Consider the following 16,799-nt stretch of genomic DNA (forward strand, 5'->3'; position numbering starts at 1 on the left):
TTGTACATGTAGGAAGGGGTAAAGTGACTGTGCATAGATAATAAACAGGAAGTAGCAGCAGTATAAAAACAAAGCTGTGCTTCGGTAGCCTGAAGAAAGTGAAAGTGAAACTAGATGAGTTACTGAGTTATTACATGTAAGAACAGGAACATTATTCTCTGGTAAACTCCAATAACCCTGAGTCTGTGTAGGAAATAGAGGTGTTGTTGGACACTGGAGCAGACACTCTACTTGGACTTTCCAGCTAAGCACATTGTTCATATGAACATCCAGGTACTTGTAGGAACTAACGTCTGCTTTGTTGAATTGCATTTTGAGACTACTCCCCAACACTGCTTCACTGCTATGAGGATGACAACACATCAAACCAGAATATACTTCCCAGTAATGTGGCATGTAGTTCTAACTGATTTTCTCATGAAATAAAACAGAAGTGAAGAGCAGGAACATAAGAGTGGAACAGGACAGTTTCCCAGCAAGGGGTTAAGTTAAAGAGACTCCTCCTACTAGTATGTAATTAACTCTTAGCTAATGCATTTCAGACATATTCGTATCTCATTCTTAATAACGTATCTCTAAGTCATAAGGACCCAGAGGAAGAAGCAGCGAGAACCTGGTATTGAAGCTCTTGCAGTGTTGCGATCAGAAAAATATACAGCATGCTTTGGATAGACTTGAATGACCAGCATTTTTGACTGAAATGATTTCCTGTTTGTATTCCTGTCTTGTCAAAAGCAATGCTACTCCGTTCTGATCCACTCTTTTCCCAGGGAAAGTGAATCTTGTGTTTGTATTGATTGTCTTGCCATCTTTCATGTGTGTGAAATGTATTTAGAATGCACTTCGGGAAGCTGTTGTATTGATTGAATGTTTATGTGTTCATCTTAGTTCATCTTAGACGTCTTTGTCATTTATGTCTTTGTCATTTGCTGCAGCCAGAAACACGATCCACCACCATCATGATTTCCAAGGCCGTAAAATCCATGTTGAAGGAAGTAGATTCTAACGGTAGCCTGATCCCTGTGTCCAGTCTGAACGACAGCTCTGGTAAACTGAATCTCCTCTCACTCATTGTGAAGACCAGGCCCAGATGTGGATGCTTCTGGCAGGAACCCAAATACCAGTCCAGAGGCTTTTCCCTGAGTGATGTGCTGAAGCCTGGAGAACATGAAGACAAACCTTTAAACCCAGGTAAACACCAGAACAGCTCCTCCGACAGGGTTGCCAGGTCTAGAAAAAAATTCCCGGAACGTTGACTACTCAAAACCCACCCAAAAAGCCTGATGACTAGTCCAACCTTTATTTCCTACAGCAAGAGAGGAGTTGCTACATTTATACAATAAACCCTTTTTCCATAATTTTATCGAACCAATTAAGAAGCAATATCGACGTAACTTGTAATGACGTTAGAAGCAAAATTCGTTTTTTCATCCAAATTAGATTTATTTGTGAACTATAACATGATGTAATAAAGGAATTTGAATATGTTGCAAGAGAAAATATATTATTAAACTCACCAGATAATTTTCCATCAATGGATGTCGATACTAAACTCAAAGACAGACCATATAAACAAAACACGGCAGTACAATAATGACAAGATAAACAATCAACTCTTATAAGACAGGGATCCTCTGATTAATCAATAAGGCCCGAGGGGGTGTGGTATATGGCCAATATACCATGGCTAAGGGCTGTTCTTAACATGATGCAACGCGGAGTGCCTGGATACAGCCTCTGGCTGTGGTATATTGGCCATATACCACAAACCCCCTGGGTGCCTTATTGCTATTATTAACTGGTTACCAACGTAATTAGAACAGTAAAAATAAATGTTTTGTGATACATTTGGAATATGGTCTGATATAGCATGGCTTTCAGCCAATCAGCATTCAGGGCTCGAACCCGGTTTATAATTGTAAATACATCCCTTTTGTGCATGTGCATAACTATAGATAAATCCTTTAAACCAAGGTAAACGTCGTCTTCACTGACATTTTCAACCTCTCCCTGATTGAGTCTGTAATACCAACATGTTTCAAGCAGACCACCATAGTCCCTGTGCCCAAGAACACTAAGATAACCTGCCTAAATGACTACAGACCCGTAGCACTCACGTCTGTAGCCATGAAATGCTTTGAAAGGCTGGTCATGGCTCACATCAACACCATTAACCAGAAACTCTAGACCCACTCCAATTTGCATACCGCGCCAACAGATCCACAGACTCCACACTGCCTTTCCCACCTGGACAAAAGGAACAGCTATGTGAGAATGCTATTCATTGACTACAGCTCAGTGTTCAACACCATAGTACCCTCCAAGCTCATCACTAAGCTAAGGATCCTGGGACTAAACACCTCCCTCTGCAACTGGATCCTGGACTTCCTGACGGGCCGCCCCCAGGTGGTAAGGGTAAGTAACAACACATTCGCCACACTGATCGTCAACACGGGGGTAACTCAGGGGTGCGTGAGAACCGCTAGATAACTGGCAAGTACAAAAACAGTAAACAACTATAGGAGTACAAACCCCCAGAAAGCGGCTGATCGCCCTCCATTGGCGAAAGTAGGAACAGATGAAAATGCTGACGAAAATCCACCGTCAAAGAGGATAATAACGATTCTGTCAAGGAAAATTATAATAATACATCGGAAATAGTGGCATACTAAGACAAAATGAATGTAACAGTGTGTAAATGACATTCTTGCAGAAAATGTAGAAGTTGATAAAAATGCTGGAAGTGAATGCTGGAATTAAACAATTAACTATCAGTATGCAAATTAGCAAAAGTTGTGTGCAGTGATATAAGAAAATAAACGCCCAGGTCAACAATTGACGTTTTATGGCACAATAACAATGGCTTAGATAGAACAAGTTTATAAGTAACATGTAACATATGTAATTGCAGGGTACAGTGAAAATCAGGTTGTTGTTGCTAGCATGTTTTTGTTGTGAAATATCTGACAATAAATTCCATTACTCATGCTACTCCTCACTTTGGGCCTGAGCATTTGAATATGGAAACTTTCTGGGTAAAAATAATGTCATTCTGGAGTCACTTTTATTGTAAATAAGAATATAATATGTTTCTAAACACTTCTACATTAATGTGGATGCTACCACGGTTACAGACAATCCTGCATGAATTATGAATAATGATGAGTGAGAAAGGTACAGATGGTCAAAAATCATACCCCCAAGAAATGCTAACCTCTCTTACTAATATTTGACTAGCAAGATAGCGCCAACATAGACTGTCGCCTCGCTTCGAGTTCTTAGGAAACTATGCAATACTTAGTTTTTTATGTATTATTTCTTACATTGTTTCCCCAGGAAATCTGAAGTCTTATTACATACAGCAGGGAAGAACTATTGGATATAAGAGCAACGTCAACTTACCAACATTACGACCAGGAATACAACCCGAATCCGGGAGTCAAGGGGTGATGAACTCTAGCTCTCTCTGGAACTTTCCTTAACCTGTCGTGATTGGTTGACAAGATCACAGCTTGAGACTTTGACACTGTGTGTAGCCTCTTTGTTACAATATGCCATGACAATTTGATGGCCTAATATTGTAATAAAGTTGCTGTTCATTAGTATTAAAGACCTAAATTTAATGACAGGTATTTCTAGTAATACAGTCTGTTTTCTAGATGAACACAAAGTTCAGATGTCATATGCCTATGCATGGCCATTATCTCTTGTCATAATACATACAGTACCTTCTGAAAGAGGTCATGCCACCTTTTCTTCCTCGGAGCTGGCATGTTGCCGCATCGACAGGCCAAACCCCTGTGGTGGCAAATGTCTGGAAGTGGGACATCCACTCCCTTATGGGGCTGTAACCAACAGGATGAATGTAACACACTACCACAAGAACAATTAGCAATACAATGGAAACCTAATGTAAACTAGGCTAAAACATTTAGCCTACAAGAATAAATGGTGTATTTGGGAAATTAGTCAGTATTCAAGCAAGTATGCTAATCTAGCATCATGGCAAATTAGTTAACTTTGGCTATATCATGCCCTGACTGATTTTAATTCACAAAGAAATGACCTAGTCAGCTGCACAACTGAATGCATTCAACTGAACTGTGTCTGAATCAGAGAGGTGGGGGGGCTGCCTTAATCAACATCATTGGGACAAGGGGAGCAGTTGTTGGGGATTACTTGCCATGCTCAAGACCAGAACAACAGATTTTTCACCTTCACGGCTCTGGGATTTGAACCAGCAACCTTTCGGATACAGACCCAACACTCTTAACCGCTATGCTACCTGCCGCCCCTCATAGATATATACATGTAGGTAATGTGAGCTATGGCTATATACATGATTGGCTTTTGAAAGGTAGACATGGAGATGGTGGGTGATTGGACATGGTTGACAGACTAACATGAGTAAAATGTCACCAAAGCCCCATGTTCTTCCTACTGAGCTACGCAGGACCGAGTCCATGTTTTCCACTTGGAACCCACAGGTTGCTCCACCTTATTCATGGTTTCTTTGTGTGTGAAGGTGGTGGAATTATGAGGGAATTAAATCAAGGTCAGAATACGGTGTATCTGTAGACACACCTCCATGTCTGTGATCTCCACCCCAAATGAATATCTGTCTGGCACCTGCGTTTCTCCATGCTTAAGTTCAAGGTCAGAATGCGTGTAGAGAGAAAAGTGCACAGAAGTGAAATAAATGAAATGTATGCGCTCATAACTCAGGTCTGAATTCCCCCTTCATGAAAAATGATGAAAATGATCATGTGTCTATTCTAATGTTGAATGTTCCCTCAGATGTGAAGGAGTCTGATTTCGTGGACCACAGTGGGACATTTGGTGACAAGAAAGAAATCAACTCAGAAGGAAATGTGGAGGGATTGGCTGCTGATTTAAAACTTAACTTGGACTTAAAATGCTCCAACGAACAGGAGTCGTCCTTTGGCAGACTGAAGAAAGAGGAGGTGGAAGTGAAGGAGTTGGTTAACTACTCGAAAGACAAGTGAGTTGTCCTATACTGTACATACACTGAGTGTACAAAACATTAAGAACTCTTTCCATGACAGACTGACCAGGTGAATCTGGGTGAAATCTATGATCCCTTATTAATGTGACTTGTTAAATCCACTTCAATCAGTGTAGATGAAGGGGAGGAGACCGGTTACATTACATTACATTTAAGTCATTTAGCAGACGCTCTTATCCAGAGCGACTTACAAATTGGTGCATTCACCTTATGATATCCAGTGGAACAACCACTTTACAATAGTGCATCTAAATCTTTTAAGGGGGGGGGGGTTAGAAGGATTACTTTATCCTATCCCAGGTATTCCTTAAAGAGGTGGGGTTTCAGGTGTCTCCGGAAGGTGGCGATCGGATCGGGATCGGGATCCCTATACCGGGACGGTTGAGCTAACGTGCGCTAATGTGATTAGCATGACAGTTGTAAGTAACAGCAAACTTTCCAGGACATAGACATGTCTTATATGTGAATAAAGCTTAAATTCTTGTTAATCTAACTGCACTGTCCAATTTATAGTAGCTATTACAGTGAAAGAATACCATGCTATTGTTTGAGGAGAGTGCACAGTTATGTGCTTGAAAATGTATCAATAAACCAATTAGGCACATTTGGGCAGAACAGTAATGCAATGGTTCATTGGATCAGTCTAGAACTTTGCACATACACTGCTGCCATCTAGTGGACAACATCTAAATTGTGGCTAGACTCCTAAGTCATGTAATGGCCTTCCTCTTGCATTTCAAAGATGATGGAACAAAAAACAAATGTGAAAAAGCATGTTTTTTTCTTTGTATTATCTTTCACCAGATCTAATGTGTTATATTCTCCTACATTAATTGTGCCATTCAGAGGGTGAATGGACAAGACAAAAAAATGTAAGTGCATTTGAACGGGCTATGGTAGTAGGTGCCAGGCGCTCCGGATTGTGCCAAAAACTGCAACGCTGCTGGGTTTTTCACGCTCAACAGTTGTGTATCAAGAATGGACCACCACCCAGAGGACATCCAGCCAACTTGACACAACTGTGGGAAGCATTGGAGTAAACATGGGCCAGCCTCCCTGTGAAACGCGTTCGACACCTTGTAGCGTCCATGCCCCGACGAATTGAGGCTGTTCTGAGTGTAAAAGGGGGGCTGTGCAACTCAATATTAGTAAGGTGTAAATGTTTTGTACACTCAGTGTATATTCAGCCTGGCCTAAAAGACGTAACATCGTAAATGTAAATCTGTGACACTCAAATTAGTATGATACATATGGTTACATGAGCCAAAAACAAAAAGAGGGAGGTTGTGTGTTCGAATCACATCATGTTAGCTAACCCTTCTCCTAGCCCTAACTCCTAACCTTAACCCTAACCTCTGACCCTAACCCTAGCGCCTAGCTAACATTGCCCATCTAGCCACCTAGCTAACGTTAGAAGTCTATTGCGTAATCCGTAACGCCTCAGTGTTACAGATTGAAGAGAGCCTTTAAAGTGTTTTTCATGTTTGTAAAGACGAGGGACGTGAAAGACATTGCAGTTCAAGAATAACACTCTAGTAAGAAGCATAACTAGTACCTTTAAATAATATTTCCTCACCCACTCTATATTTTGTATGATTTATTTGGGTCCCTCTCCTGCAGACGTCTGGACATGACCCACCCTGTGATCAAGCAGACCCGGGGGAAGCCCAGGGCAATATTAGGGGTGTTGACGGAGAGGATTATGACATCACAACCTTGCCCGGTCACAAACAAAGTCCAGAAGCGTGGCAATGTAGGAGCCACCGTGAGCGCCTGCGTGGCCCTGAGTATGAAGGTAGGAGGAAAGATTACCAGGCGTTCTACTGAAGTGAAATAAGTTTTCATCATATTTTCTTGACTGGAAAAACGTCATAATGTATAACTGACAACACAGATTTACATTATCTCTGTTGCAAAATAGATTTTAATCTCAATAATCTTACTTTATGATAGCTAGGCCAACAGTACATAAATAAAATACATGTCAGGACCATATTGACAGATCACAGATGACTGTTCAGTAGTGATGAATGCTGTAGCCCTGAACTCCCACATAGATCATTTCCTGTTTTTATCATTAGAACCACTTCCTGAAGATGTAATGGTGTAGTATAGGTGACTGTCTGGGTTAGAATCTGGGTCGTCTGTGTACCAAACGTCTCTGACTAATTTTAAATGTTTTCCACAGGCCTCTATGAAGCAGAGTGGCAGTACTCAGACAGAAAGTGATGTGTCGCTGAAGATTCCTGAATATACTGTCATTGCCTTCAGTCTGATTGAACTCAAGGTCAAATGCAATGGAAAGTTTGGTGAGGAAGTGTATAGTTTATCAATGTCCCAGGTATAGCTGCATGGTTAAGTACCATGATAAAGTACACAGCCAGCGTCTATGTTCCTCAGTGTATTTAGAACAGCCACTGTATCTGTCTGTGTGTGACTGGTTATAACTGTTGTCTGCTCTTGTCCACAGATCTGTGCCTCTTCTCCAACAATGGGGGCTTTGAAAAAGTTAGGTCAAATTACGAGATGGAAGAGGATGGAATTATGGACCTGGTAGAGGACTTTGCTGCCAACAGCCCCCTAAATCTGAACAAAGGTAATAATGCCAGTGGAGGGTAATGTCTCCTGTCTAGTGGTTAACATGTAGTCTACTGAATGGAACGTTTGGTCAACATGTAATGTAGTCTACTGAATGGAACGTCTGGTCAACATGTAGTCTACTGAATGGAACGTTTGGTCAACATGTAATGTAGTCTACTGAATGGAACGTCTGGTCAACATGTAGTCTACTGAATGGAACGTCTGGTCAACATGTAGTCTACTGGATGGAAAGTTTGGTCAACATGTAGTCTACTGAATGGAACATCTGGTCAACATGTAGTCTACTGAATGGAACGTCTGGTCAACATGTAGTCTACTGAATGGAACGTCTGGTCAACATGTAGTCTACTGAATGGAACGTCTGGTCAACATGTAGTCTACTGAATGGAACGTCTGGTCAACATGTAATGTAGTCTACTGAATGGAACGTCTGGTCAACATGTAGTCTACTGAATGGAACGTCTGGTCAACATGTAGTCTACTGAATGGAACGTCTGGTCAACATGTAGTCTACTGAATGGAACGTCTGGTCAACATGTAATGTAGTCTACTGAATGGAACGTCTGGTCAACATGTAATGTAGTCTACTGAATGGAACGTTTGGTCAACATGTAATGTAGTCTACTGAATGGAACGTCTGGTCAACATGTAGTCTACTGAATGGAACGTTTGGTCAACATGTAATGTAGTCTACTGAATGGAACATCTGGTCAACATGTAGTCTACTGAATGGAACGTCTGGTCAACATGTAGTCTACTGAATGGAACGTCTGGTCAACATGTAGTCTACTGAATGGAACGTCTGGTCAACATGTAGTCTACTGAATGGAACGTCTGGTCAACATGTAGTCTACTGAATGGAACGTCTGGTCAACATGTAATGTAGTCTACTGAATGGAACGTCTGGTCAACATGTAATGTAGTCTACTGAATGGAACTGCTGGTCAACATGTAATGTAGTCTACTGAATGGAATGTCTGGTCAACATGTAGTCTACTAAATGGAACGTCTGGTCAACATGTAATGTAGTCTACTGAATGGAACGTCTGGTCAACATGTAATGTAGTCTACTGAATGGAACGTCTGCTCAACATGTAGTCTACTGAATGGAACGTCTGGTCAACATGTAGTCTACTGAATGGAACGTCTGGTCAACATGTAATGTAGTCTACTGAATGGAACGTCTGGTCAACATGTAATGTAGTCTACTGAATGGAACTGCTGGTCAACATGTAATGTAGTCTACTGAATGGAATGTCTGGTCAACATGTAGTCTACTAAATGGAACGTCTGGTCAACATGTAATGTAGTCTGCTGAATGGAACGTCTGGTCAACATGTAATGTAGTCTACTGAATGGAACGTCTGGTCAACATGTAGTCTACTGAATGGAACGTCTGGTCAACATGTAATGTAGTCTACTGAATGGAACGTCTGGTCAACATGTAGTCTACTGAATGGAACGTCTGGTCAACATGTAATGTAGTCTACTGAATGGAACGTCTGGTCAACATGTAATGTAGTCTACTGAATGGAACGTCTGGTCAACATGTAGTCTACTGAATGGAACGTCTGGTCAACATGTAGTCTACTGAATGGAATGTCTGGTCAACATGTAATGTAGTCTACTGAATGGAACGTCTGGTCAACATGTAGTCTACTGAATGGAACGTCTGGTCAACATGTAATGTAGTCTACTGAATGGAACGTCTGGTCAACATGTAGTCTACTGAATGGAACGTCTGGTCAACATGTAATGTAGTCTACTGAATGGAACGTCTGGTCAACATGTAATGTAGTCTACTGAATGGAACGTCTGGTCAACATGTAGTCTACTGAATGGAATGTTCAGTATTTAAGTTGTTCTTTTTGATTAGTAATTATGAAGTTCCCACACTTTGACAAGTAACATGGTCTGTCTGTTGTGTGTTGACAGAACTGGAGAAACTGAGTGGTCATTTCCAGGTGCTGTCAGTCCTGCCAGCAGCCACACGTTCCTCTCTGCTCCAGCTCTTCAAGACAACCATGGAGGACAGAGAGGCAGTCAGTGTGCTGGAGAGTGTGGTGAGTGGGACGTACAGAAACAGGGCCCACACACACACACCTAATAGCAGGGATGAATATCTAACCTCGAATATATGTAACATATTTTCTCTCTCTCTATCTCTCTCTCCCTCTCTCTCTCCACAGCTGGATCAGACGTGTGATGGTGAGACTCCTGACCTGGGTGATCTGGAAGAGTCTGAGAGGGAAACAGTCCAGGCCATACTGGATCTTGTAGACCAATGTGTTGGGAAGGATGAGGATGAGTTCAGATCCTCACTTCTCAGTGCCATCCACCTCATTGTCAGTGCCATGGACGGTGAGATGGCGAGCAGTTTTCAGTTATTCTCCAGTTATTATTTGATCAGTTCCTGGGAAACTAGGTTCACCACTGTGGTTTTATGTGTGTCCATATTTATATCTTCAGGAATGACAGATGAGGGTCTCTCTGTGTTGGGATCCTGTTGCAGTCCTCCAGTCTTACAGGCCCTGCAGATCCTGGTGAGTTCACACCTGCTTGATTGAGCCTCCAGTCCTGTATGACCTTTTAGAAAAGAGAGCATGTAAGCTTATTCCTGTGCTGCTTGTCCTCCAGGTGCAGCATGTGGCAGCAGGGAGTGGGGAGACCCTCTCTCTGAGAGATGCAGGTCTGGCTGTTCTGACTGAGGAGGAGGTGTTTGGGAGGACAGAGAGTCTCTTTGGTCACTCTAAAGTTACACTGAAGAGAGAGGAGGACACACTGAGGACAGAGATGAAGGACCAGCCTGGATACCTTCCTCTGGTCATGAGTATCACTGTGAAAGGCCTGGCCTCTTTACTGTAAGGAGGGAGAGAGAGAGAGAGAGAGAGAGAGAGAGAGAGAGAGAGAGAGAGAGAGAGAGAGAGAGAGAGAGAGAGACAGAGGGAGAGAGAGAGGGAGAGAGAGAGAGAGAGAGAGACCATGCAACTTGTAAATCCAGTTTGAACGGATACACTCAGTATTCCATTCCATGTCTTACTCAGAATTCACAGTGATTTCAGTTATCTGTCCTGGACACCTTCTTCTAGGCATGAGTATCGCTGTGAATGGCCTGGCCTCTTCAGGAAAGATTTAGCTGAATAGAAACATTCCTTGTGCTACATAGTGGATATATGAACTGCACCGCCCGGGATGAATTTCAGAAATGTCACAATTTATAACATATTGTTGATGATTGCAAAGAGACAGGAGTAAAACATATAAAAAAACAAGATAATGCACATGTGTTAAGAAAAATGTATTAAACAATATGAATAAATCAATATTCCCACTACTGTACATTAATTAATGACACATTCCTACGTCATACTTCCGTGTTAATGGCTTTTCATCAAAACGCAGTTGTATTTACTTCTGCCAGATGCCTTTCATTAAGTTTTTGCTCATTGAAGACCATTCAAAAAGCCTACAAAATTCAAAAACTACAAGGCTATTTGCAGAGTCACTTGCATAGTTTAAAGTTGTTATAATGCTTTTTTGATGTATTGTTAGGAAACCCATAACCCATAATGTTATGTCTAGGGGTCCAAGGTCTAGTTACATGGTCTGTAACCTGACTCGTTACGTCTAGGGGTCCTAGGTCTAGTTACATGGTCTGTAACCTGACTCGTTACGTCTAGTGGTCCTAGGTCTAGTTACATGGTCTGTAACCTGACTCGTTACGTCTAGGGGTCCTAGGTCTAGTTACATGGTCTGTAACCTGACTGGTTACGTCTAGGGGTCCTAGGTCTAGTTACATGGTCTGTAACCTGACTCGTTACGTCTAGGGGTCCTAGGTCTAGTTACATGGTCTGTAACCTGACTCGTTACGTCTAGGGGTCCTAGGTCTAGTTACATGGTCTGTAACCTGACTCGTTACGTCTAGGGGTCCAAGGTCTAGTTACATGGTCTGTAACCTGACTGGTTACGTCTAGGGGTCCTAGGTCTAGTTACATGGTCTGTAACCTGACTCGTTACGTCTAGGGGTCCTAGGTCTAGTTACATGGTCTGTAACCTGACTCGTTACGTCTAGGGGTCCTATGTCTAGTTACATGGTCTGTAACCTGACTCGTTACGTCTAGGGGTCCTAGGTCTAGTTACATGGTCTGTAACCTGACTCGTTACGTCTAGGGGTCCTAGGTCTAGTTACATGGTCTGTAACCTGACTCGTTACGTCTAGTGGTCCTAGGTCTAGTTACATGGTCTGTAACCTGACTCGTTACGTCTAGGGGTCCTAGGTCTAGTTACATGGTCTGTAACCTGACTCGTTACGTCTAGGGGTCCTAGGTCTAGTTACATGGTCTGTAACCTGACTCGTTACGTCTAGGGGTCCTAGGTCTAGTTACATGGTCTGTAACCTGACTCGTTACGTCTAGTGGTCCTAGGTCTAGTTACATGGTCTGTAACCTGACTGGTTACGTCTAGGGGTCCTAGGTCTAGTTACATGGTCTGTAACCTGACTCGTTACGTCTAGGGGTCCTAGGTCTAGTTACATGGTCTGTAACCTGACTCGTTACGTCTAGGGGTCCTAGGTCTAGTTACATGGTCTGTAACCTGACTCGTTACGTCTAGGGGTCCTAGGTCTAGTTACATGGTCTGTAACCTGACTCGTTACGTCTAGTGGTCCTAGGTCTAGTTACATGGTCTGTAACCTGACTGGTTACGTCTAGGGGTCCTAGGTCTAGTTACATGGTCTGTAACCTGACTCGTTACGTCTAGGGGTCCTAGGTCTAATTACATGGTGTGTAACCGCACTTGTTACGTCTAGGGGTCCTAGGTCTAGTTACATGGTCTGTAACCTGACTCGTTACGTCTAGGGGTCCTAGGTCTAGTTACATGGTCTGTAACCTGACTCGTTACGTCTAGGGGTCCTAGGTCTAGTTACATGGTCTGTAACCTGACTCGTTACGTCTAGGGGTCTTAGGTCTAGTTACATGGTCTGTAACCTGACTCGTTACGTCTAGGGGTCCTAGGTCTAGTTACATGGTCTGTAACCTGACTCGTTACGTCTAGGGGTCCAAGGTGTAGTTACATGGTCTGTAACCTGACTCGTTACGTCTAGTGGTCCTAGGTCTAGTTACATGGTCTGTAACCTGACTCGTTATGTCTAGGGGTCTTAGGTCTAGTTACATGGTCTGTAACCTGACTCGTTACGTCTAGGGGTCCTAGGTCTAGTTACATGGTCTGTAACCTGACTCGTTATGTCTAGGGGTCTTAGGTCTAGTTACATGGTCTGTAACCTGACTCGTTACGTCTAGGGGTCCTAGGTCTAGTTACATGGTCTGTAACCTGACTCGTTACGTCTAGGGGTCCTAGGTCTAGTTACATGGTCTGTAACCTGACTCGTTACGTCTAGGGGTCCTAGGTCTAGTTACATGGTCTGTAACCTGACTCGTTACGTCTAGGGGTTCAAGGTCTAGTTACATGGTCTGTAACCTGACTCGTTACGTCAGGGGTCCTAGGTCTTGTTACATGGTCTGTAACCTGACTCGTTACGTCTAGGGGTCCTAGGTCTAGTTACATGGTCTGTAACCTGACTCGTTACGTCTAGGGGTCCTAGGTCTAGTTACATGGTCTGTAACCTGACTCGTTACGTCTAGTGGTCCTAGGTCTAGTTACATGGTCTGTAACCTGACTCGTTACGTCTAGGGGTCCTAGGTCTAGTTACATGGTCTGTAACCTGACTCGTTACGTCTAGGGGTCTTAGGTCTAGTTACATGGTCTGTAACCTGACTCGTTACGTCTAGGGGTCCTAGGCCTAGTTACATGATCTGTAACCTGACTCGTTACGTCTAGGAGTCCTAGGTCTAGTTACATGGTCTGTAACCTGACTCGTTATGTCTAGGGGTCTTAGGTCTAGTTACATGGTCTGTAACCTGACTCGTTACGTCTAGGGGTCCTAGGTCTAGTTACATGGTCTGTAACCTGACTCGTTACGTCTAGGGGTCCTAGGTCTAGTTACATGGTCTGTAACCTGACTAGTTACGTCTAGGGGTCCTAGGTCTAGTTACATGGTCTGTAACCTGACTCGTTATGTCTAGGGGTCCTAGGCCTAGTTACATGGTCTGTAACCTGAATGAATGTGTGCATTTATTTGAGAAATTAGCGTTTGAGGACTATGTTGGATGCACATGTCTCCAGGAGACAGACACTTACCGAGTTCAGGGCCATCTCCGTCTTGACCTCTTGATCTGCCAGTCCAAACGCATAATTATTTTTTCATATGGTGATGAAACATAAATATGGCCACCAAACAAACCCAGCAGCCTCACTGCTTGCCACCTGGGACACTGACTCACAATCACCTTAATTGGCAACAACGTGATGTGCTTATCAACCAGGCTCAGCAATTCAACAAGGTTGCTGCTGCCCCCTGGAGGATGGAGTGTGGAAGTGGAACCTGGATAGTGTGTTTGTCTATGTCCTAACACTACCCCCCCCCCCCCCCCCATATCATAACAGTAGACTATGTACTGTAGTTTTTGTATTTACTTATACATTAATATGTATCATAAAATCAAATCCAATTGTATTGGTCACATACACATATTTAGCAGATGTTATTGGGGGTGTAGCGAAATGCTTATGTTCCTAGCACCAACGTGCAGTAGTATCTAACAACACAAAACAATACACACAAATCTAAAAAGTAAAATAATGGAATTAACAAAATATTAGGACAAACAGTTTCTCGGTCCCAGCTTTGATGCACCTGTACTGACCCCACCTGCAGTGGCTCGGGTGGCTGAGGTCCTTGATAAATGTCTTCGTGGAGCCAAGCTCGTCTGTGCATTGAAGGTTCCAGGGAGATGTAATAAAATATTATCATCATCATGCAATTTTGGTTGGTGCAAAGTTATGTGGTGCAGTCGACAGACAGGCCAGGAGGCAGAGATAAAGTCCAGGAGGTGTATAGAAATAAGCATGTGCGCTAGGGAGTTCCCCCAAACCAATCCCTGTGCACTTGGCTAGAGACATGGGTGGAACTAACTTCTTTGTGTACTTTTTGCTTTTCCGTTTGCGAACAGAAGTCTGTGTAGCTAGCCTCCTAGCCCTGATTTCTGAGACTATCCAGTCTGCTACTCAGGTCATTAGCTGAGGCTTTAACGTGTACTTGTTTATACAGTTGAAGTCTGAAGTTTACATGCACCAAATTCAGTTTTTCACAATTCCTGACATTTAATCAGAGTAAAAATGCCCTGTTTTAAGTCAGTTAGGATCACCACTTTATTTTAAGAGGGTGAATAATAGTAGAGAGAATGATCTATTTCAGCTTTTATTTCTTTCATCACATTCCCAGTGGGTTAGAAGTTTACATACACTCAATTAGTATTTGGTAGCATTGCCTTTAAATTGTTTAACTTGGGTCAAACGTTTCAGGTTGCCCTCCACAAGCTTCCCACAATAAGTTGGGTGAATTTTGGCCCATTCCTCCTGACAGAGCTGGTGTAACTGAGTCAGGTTTGTAGGCCTCCTTGCTCGCACACGCTTTTTCAGTTCTGCCCACACATTTTCTATAGGATTGAGGTCAGGGCTTTGTGATGGCCACTCCAATACCTTGAGTTTGTTGTCCTTAAGCCATTTTACCACAACTTTGGAAGTATGCTTGGAGTCATTGTCCATTTGGAAGACCCATTTTCGACCAACCCTTAACTTCCTGACTGATGTCTTGAGATGCTGCTTCAATATATCCACATAATTTTCCTTCCACATGATGCCATCTATTTTGTGAAGTGCACCAGACCCTCCTGCAGCAAAGCACTCCCACAACATGATGCTGCCTCCCCCGTGCTTCACGGTTGAAATGGTGTTCTTCGGCTTGCAAGCATTCCCCTTTTTCCTCCAAACATAACGATGGTCATTATGGCCAAACAGTTCTATTTGTGTTTCATCAGACCAGAGGACATTTCTCCAAAAAGTATGATCTTTGTCCCCATGTGCAGTTGCAAACCGTAGTCTGGCTTTTTTATGGTGGTTTTGGAGCAGTGGCTTCTTCCTTGCTGAGCGGCCTTTCAGGTTATGTCGATATAGTACTCGTTTTACTGTGGATATACATACTTTTGTACTTGTTTCTACCAGTACCTTCACAAGATGCTTTGCTGTTGTTCTGGGATTGATTTGCACTTTTCGCACCAGAGTACGTTCATCTCTAGGAGACAGAACGCGTCTCCTTCCTGAGCGGTATGACGGCTGCGTGGTCCCATGGTGTTGATACTTGCGTACTATTGTTTGTACAGATGAACGTGGTACCTTCAGGCGTTTGGAAATTGCTCCCAAGGATGAACCAGAGTTATGGAGGTCTACAATTTTTTTTCTGAGGTCTTGGTTGATTTCTTTTGATTTTCCCATGATGTCAAGCAAAGAGGCACTGAGTTTGAAGGAAGGCCTTGAAATACATCCACAGGTATACCTCCAATTGCTTCAAATGATGTCAATTAGCCCACCAGAAGCTTCTAAAGCCATGACATCATTTTCTGGAATTTTCCAAGCTGTTTAAAGGCACAGTCAACTTAGTGTATGTAAACTTCTGACCCACTGGAATTGTGATACAGTGAATTATAAGTGAAATAATCTGTCTGTAAACAATTGTTGGAAAAATGACTTGTGTCATGCACAAAGTAGATGTCCTAACCGACTTGCCAAAACTATAGTTTGTTAACAAGAAATTTGTGGAAAGGTTGAAAAACAAGTTTTAATGACTCCAACCTGTGTATGTAAACTTCCGACTTCAACTGTATATCTGCTGTATAATGACAGTCAGCTCACCTCTCAATCTTTTGATCTCCAATGGGTTACTCTTAGAATTAGAATTAGAAAACCAGACATTAAACTCCATTAGGAGCACATCATCCTCGACATCATGAAATAAACTTTACAAAGTACACAAGTGCTAGTGTGCAAGTGTAGATTTGAGTTCACTGGTTACTGTACATCATTGGTCTAAAACCGTAATCTAACCCTTCTGTGTTCACTGGTTACACTACATAATTGGTCTAATACCATAATCTAACCCTGCTGTGTTCACTGGTTACAGTACATCATTGGCCTAATACCATAATCTAAACCTGCTGTGTTCACTGGTTACAGTACATCATTGGTCTAAAACCATAATCTAACCCTGCTGTGTTCACTG

At 42.6% G+C, this 16,799-nt stretch overlaps 1 protein-coding gene across 2 annotated transcripts; it reads left to right on the top strand.

Moving 5' to 3' along the window:
* Positions 1 to 79: 79 nt before the first annotated feature.
* On the top strand, positions 80 to 10,961 carry LOC115187747 (gasdermin-E). Of its 2 annotated transcripts, none has more exons than XM_029746769.1 (10): positions 80 to 273; positions 936 to 1,191; positions 4,798 to 5,002; positions 6,647 to 6,821; positions 7,215 to 7,335; positions 7,497 to 7,622; positions 9,563 to 9,690; positions 9,817 to 9,988; positions 10,097 to 10,170; positions 10,265 to 10,961. In XM_029746769.1, the coding sequence occupies exons 1-10, from the start codon at positions 262 to 264 to the stop codon at positions 10,490 to 10,492; spliced, it is 1,497 nt and encodes a 498-aa protein (XP_029602629.1). In that variant the 5' UTR covers positions 80 to 261; the 3' UTR covers positions 10,493 to 10,961. The 2 variants fall into 2 exon arrangements, with proteins under 2 accessions (XP_029602629.1, XP_029602630.1); XM_029746770.1 differs by lacking the exon at positions 80 to 273 and adding an exon at positions 312 to 616.
* Positions 10,962 to 16,799: the final 5,838 nt, after the last annotated feature.

The sequence above is a fragment of the Salmo trutta genome, unplaced genomic scaffold, assembly GCF_901001165.1.
Source record: "Salmo trutta unplaced genomic scaffold, fSalTru1.1, whole genome shotgun sequence".
Lineage (NCBI taxonomy): Eukaryota > Metazoa > Chordata > Actinopteri > Salmoniformes > Salmonidae > Salmo > Salmo trutta.